The 5,643-nt window shown below is 49.1% G+C and overlaps 1 protein-coding gene across 1 annotated transcript in view; it reads right to left on the reverse strand.

The window, feature by feature from the left end:
• Positions 1 to 2,460, reverse strand: part of AMHR2 (anti-Mullerian hormone receptor type 2) — a 16,908-nt gene extending 14,448 nt beyond the window's left edge. The window contains exons 1-6 of the mRNA XM_042782148.1: positions 2,412 to 2,460; positions 1,935 to 2,117; positions 1,503 to 1,694; positions 1,152 to 1,229; positions 873 to 991; positions 523 to 753 (exon numbers count right to left, since the gene is read on the reverse strand). Of these exons, the coding sequence (XP_042638082.1) occupies positions 523 to 753; positions 873 to 991; positions 1,152 to 1,229; positions 1,503 to 1,694; positions 1,935 to 2,117; positions 2,412 to 2,460 (852 nt within the window). The remainder of the gene's footprint in view (positions 1 to 522; positions 754 to 872; positions 992 to 1,151; positions 1,230 to 1,502; positions 1,695 to 1,934; positions 2,118 to 2,411) is intronic.
• Between the last annotated feature and the right edge of the window lie 3,183 nt (positions 2,461 to 5,643).

Genomic DNA, 5,643 nt, shown 5'->3' on the forward strand with positions numbered 1-5,643 from the left:
TTCTCCCATGATTGTTCTCTCCAGGGCGTGTGTCTACTTGAGGTAAATGTTTAACTCACATGCCTGTACTTTGTTTGACTGGAAACCACAGTTGTGGGTTCAATTCCAGACCTGAAGGGCAGCTAGGGGCCATAGTCTCAGTGGTTACACCAGGCTCTACTGGACCAGCAAAACTGGTCCCCACCTTCTTTTTTTTTTCTGCGTGTGTTTTTCCCAGCACTTAGCACAGAGCCTAACACATAGTTTGTAAATATTTGTTGAATGAATATATGAATGAGTTTGGAGAGCTGTGCCTGGAGGTATTTCCTTAACCATGGCTTCCTTAAGGTTGAAATATGAATTGTTTGTACTTCCCCCTTTCCTTATTTATATTTTATGAGTTAAAAATGTTAATGTGCATTGCTTTTTGCTTTTAATGTTTTAGAAAAGAGAAAAATCTAAGGCAGAAGAATAAGCATGGACAGGGACTCCGCTGCCATCCAGTACCACCTCCCATACATAGACACATTCCTGGACCCTTACCTTGGGGTACAGTTCTAGCACCAGTAGGAGCTCACAGGGCAGGGGACCAGGGCTCCCCCGGCTGGCGGTGATAAAGCGGACAATGTGCTCGTGTTTTAGGCCTGGCAGCTCATACAGTGCTCGCTCAGTTCGGAATTGGGCCGCAGCTCTCGGGGGGAAGGCCTTGATGGCTACTGGCTCCCCACGTAGTCGCCCGGCCCACACCACTGCGTGGCCTCCTTCCCACAGGACCTGGTGGGGATATGGCATTAGGTGCGGGCTCTGAGCTAGTGCTAGTGCCAGTGCCAGGCTTCCTCCCCAGTATACCCTCCAGGAGTGCCCAGAGGAGCCTCTCCCTCCCTCCTGGCCACCTGGGAGAAGCACAGCTCTGGCAGCTCCGGAAGTTCCTCACTCCAGTCTCTGCCTAAATCTGGCTCTGGCTCTGGCTCTGGCCCCCCTTGCACTCTGCAGGCCTTTCGCTGTAGCAGGCCTAGAGCAGAGTACTTGGGGGTCAGGGTACACAGGTATGAGGATAGGGATGGGGGCTAAAGAGACTCTAAGACCGTGGAGTCAGGGCAGCCTGGAGTGGGGTCAGTGCTTTGGAGAACTGCCTCAGGGACACAAGGGAGGGATAGGGGGTACATTAATACTCAAGATGATATTACCCAGCATCAGCAGCAGGACAAGGAACAGCCCCAGCAGCACCAGTGCCATCCAGATGGACCCGCCTGGACATCAAAGCAAGAACACAGGCTGGTGAGCTCTTCCTCAAACACGCCCACTGCTCCTCTCTCCCTCCTAAGAACACTTGCTTTTCGATCCACCCCCCCCCCCCCCTGGTCACAAGCCCCCATATCTCCCGGTCACCAGGGCAACCAACTTCTCAAGGCCAGGAGAGGGAAGCATAGGGTGGGGGTAGTGTGAGAACTGGCCCTTGGTTCTACTGCTTGTCCTACCCTAGGCCCCACCCCCACTCAGTTCCAGGCCCTGAGGATGGCTACCTGAGGTAGTATGGGGGCCCTGGTGGCTGGGAGTCCCAGCGCTCCCTGGAGGAGGCAGATGGCTGTAATTGGCATTGCAGAAGTCAGTGCCACAGGAACAAGTGAAGAGAATGGAGCCAGGACTGGGGTGGGCTCGGGGGGTTGGGTCACAATCGGGGGACTCACAGCCTGGCTCATCACTGTCTCGACATCCTGATGGTGTAGGATTAAGAGGGTTGGAGAGAGAGAGAAAGAGAGAGAGTGAGTAATAGGCTCTGGGAACAGAGAGAATAAATTTTTTCCTTGTCAGAAGCATCCCTTCCATCTCACATGGGCCTTTTTTTCCCCGTCCACACATTCCATTTCTCTCCTTCCCTCTCTACTACCACCCCCACCCAAAGATGTGCCAGTCTCCCACCACAGCTATCATCTGCCATAAACTTTGTCATTCACCTTGCATCTCCACCTGTGCCTGGTCTTGGGTCAGGTTCCAGATCCCAAAGCAGCAGTGACTGTAGAGGCAGTGGATAACTCTGGGGGGCCCTGGTCCTGCACCTAGCAGCTCCCCCAGTGCCTTTGTGCTTCCCCGCACTCTGAGGGCTTCAAAGAACACACAGGCCCTCCTGCTTGGGGGTGCTGCAGCCCAGGATAGGGAGAGGAGAGGGTTCAAGATAGAAGTGAATGCAAGGGCAATAACAGCAGCCAAAAGGAAAGACCAAACACATTTTACATCCCAGGGTCAGCCTGTAAAGCCACAGGAGCAAATGGGGTCAGCAGAGGCCTGGAACCTGATCCCCACCATGGGGACACATAGCTCTACCCTTCTCCCTTACACACCCACCCCATTCACCACTCTCGGCTGCTACTTTAAATGCCGCTTTCCCTCATTGGGTGGGTGGAAAGACCCTGCCCTTCCCTGTAGACACTTACCCTGCACAGCTGCGGGAAGCAGTACCCAAAGCCCCAGAGTCCCCAGCATCTTGCTGAAGGATGGCAGCCAGAGGAGGAGAACACCTGCCTCCCTCCAGAATTTCCTTCAGATACTGGGTACTGTGGGCCTTTCAACCTCTCAGTTCCCAACTCCGCCGCCCTTGCTCCTATCCCAGTCTCTGTGGGAGAGATGGCTGCTGTGGGGGAGAGGGTGCTTGTGGGGAAAAACAGGGAAGAAAAGGGAGGAGCAGAGAACCAATCTCATAACCTCCAGCCTCTTCAGCCACCTCCTCTTTTCTCTGAATAGCTGGAGGAGGGGGCCAGACTAGGACCCAGTGATGCCTGAGTTCAAACCTCTGCCCTTTGATGAACCTAGGAAAAGGTGCTGGACACCTTGTCAGTCCTTCTCACGCTGGAAACCAAAGTATGTTCAAGTCCTCAGAACCAGTTAGCAGTACTCAAGATCCCTTAGAAGGATACTATAGATAATATAGAAGGAAAATATAGAAAATCTATATTTTCAGGATTTAGATCTGCAGCCCCCTGGGCAGAGAGAGGCACATAGCCAGAAGGGCCTTCACAGCCCATAATTAGAATTAACCTCATTTTCTAAAGTCAGAAAGCATTTACATAAAATTTCTTGGAATTTAAAAATCACACTGAAAAGGGTTACAAAGATAAATTTTGTTATGTGTGCTTTACCACAATACACAAAATCACATTGAGTCATACACTGAACAAATCACCATTATTGAGGCGGTAATAAACTTTTTTTAATTGACCACCAACTGCATGCTAGGACACAGCCAGTGCTATGCATTGTATAGTCATCTAATTCTCCCACTATTTATCATCTTAATTTTATAGGTAAGAAAGTTGAATTTAGGTAATTTGCCCAAAGTCACTATGCTAGAAAATAGCAGAGCTGGGATATGAGCTTAGATAAATCTGACTCCAGAGGCCCTATTGGTGACAATGGTTAAGTGCTCAGCTGTTATCCAAAAAGTCAGTGGTTCAAGCTCACCAGCCACTTTGCAGGAGAAAAGACCTGGCAATCTGCTCCTGTAAATATTTCAGCTCAGGATACCTTCCAGTTTACTCTGCCTTATAGGGTCACCCTGGATTGGAATTGACTTGATGGCATACACCACAATGTCTGACTCCAAAGTCCAGATTCTGCTCTTTGCATTAAGCCATGCTGCCTAAAAACAAATACAAAATTCAGCAATAAAGATACATTTAAAATAATATTTGAGTATTTGACTTTGGATTGTAGAGAAAATATGTATCACTACCTGCCAGCAGCCACTCCTCGGAAGGACGGTTGGGCAATCCTACTTCCATAGTGATACTGCCTCGGAAACCCAAGGAGGGGTCGCTATGAGTCGGGGCAGACTCGACGGCACGTAACAACAACAACAACAACAACACCTGCCAGCAGGCCACTAACTAGTAAGTGGGAGATACAGTTCAATTACTACCACCAGAGGTCAGCAGACATAGGAGAAACAGGGTTGTGGTGAGGGGGCAGAAAGTACCTCCTGTGATGACTAATACACATACATACTACACTTCCTCTGTGTATTAAGCTGCAAAACCAAACCAAATCAAACTCACTGCCATCAAATTGATTCCGATTCATAGTGACCCCTATTGGGTTTCCAAGGCTGTAAATCTTTATGGAAGCAGACAGCCTCAACTTTCTCCTGTGGAACAACTGACACATTCGAACCACTGACCTTTTGGTTAGCAGCCAAATGCCTTAAGCACTACACCACTAGAGCTTTTTGTTAAGCTGCTGATGTTGTTGTTATGTGCCTTTGATTTGGAGGGACTATAAAATGTGAAGAGAGGACACAGGGTTGTAGAGAGAATGCCAGCATGGAGATGGAAATTGAGGTCTATGGCTTGTGCCACAATGCAGCTGACAGGAGTACAACTCCATCTGACTCTTCCCCAGTATAAGCAGCAACACGAGATAGGTAATCATTTCCACACCTGTGAGCAGCTGGTTACCATGAGAATTAGTCATAGAGGAGTGGTTCCCTGTTCTCCAGTTCTGTCTCCCTGGTAGCTGCCTGGAAACCCTTTCTGGAAATGTCTGGTTTGGACCAGACATGAAGGTCTTACTAACTCTGGGTCTGGGGACTTTCTCCCGGGGGAGCCTGTATGAAAGGAGAGGGCAAAAGCTATAAAAATTGTGTTGCAGCAGCTGGAGGAATGACAAGGGCTAGTGGCAGGAGCTCTGGTGACATAGTACCTAAGGCATTTGATTGCTAACCAGAAGCCTGGCAGTTCAAACCCACCAGCCACTCCTCAGAAAGAAGATTGGCCAATCTACTTCTGTAGAGATAGTGCCTCGAAAACCCAAACCTAAGGAGGGGGTTGATGGCAGTGAGTTTGGTTTTTTTTTGGAGGGCCAGATAGGCTGTCTCTCTTTCCTTGGGCCCTTCTAAACCAAACCAAAACCAAACTCACTGCCATCGAGTCAACTCATACTGACCCCTCCTTGAGTTTCCAAGATGATATCTCTACAGAAGTAGATTGCCTAATCTTCCTTCTGAGGAGTGGCTGGTGGGTTTGAACCACTAGCTGTCTGGTTAGCAGTCAAATATCTTAGGCCCTATGTCACCAGAGCTCCCTGGGCCCTTCTAGGAGTCTGCAAAGCCCTGGACAATAAGGTGGCATGTTGTTCTTAGGTCTGGCTATCTTCCTCCTAGATCAGATAGGTGGAGCACAAGGAGTGGAAGGATAAATAGCTTCTCCTGTCGTGTCTGGAGTGTCTCAACAGACTTTATCTCCTTCAGAGAGGGAGCAGGGATAAGAGTCAGGCAGGAAGTCAGTCTCCTTTACCCACAGTCTCAGATAATTACCCTTCTTAAAGATAGCCTTTCCAGCCAGATTTATGGGAACTGCACCTGCTCTGGGGCATCAGGGCTTAAAATAGAGATGGAGATAGAAAGGGAAAGAACTGAAGGTTGAAGGAATAACAAGGTTCCGAGAAAGAACCTGAGCATAAGAATAAAGGCTTCCCAGATTCCACATAGGAGCTTTGGTGGTGTAGTGGCTAAGGCATTTGGCTGCTCATCAAAAGGTCAGTGGTTCAAACCCACTAGCCACTTTGCAGAAGAAAGATGGGGCAGTCTGTTCTGTAAAGATTTCCCGCCTTGGAAACCCAGTGGGAGTTGCTGTGAATCAGAAACAACTTGATGACAATGAGGTCTCTTTTTTT

This window comes from Orycteropus afer, unplaced genomic scaffold (assembly GCF_000298275.1).
Source record: "Orycteropus afer afer isolate SDZICR_OR568_19922 unplaced genomic scaffold, OryAfe1.0 scaffold00247, whole genome shotgun sequence".
Classification (NCBI taxonomy): Eukaryota; Metazoa; Chordata; class Mammalia; order Tubulidentata; family Orycteropodidae; genus Orycteropus; species Orycteropus afer.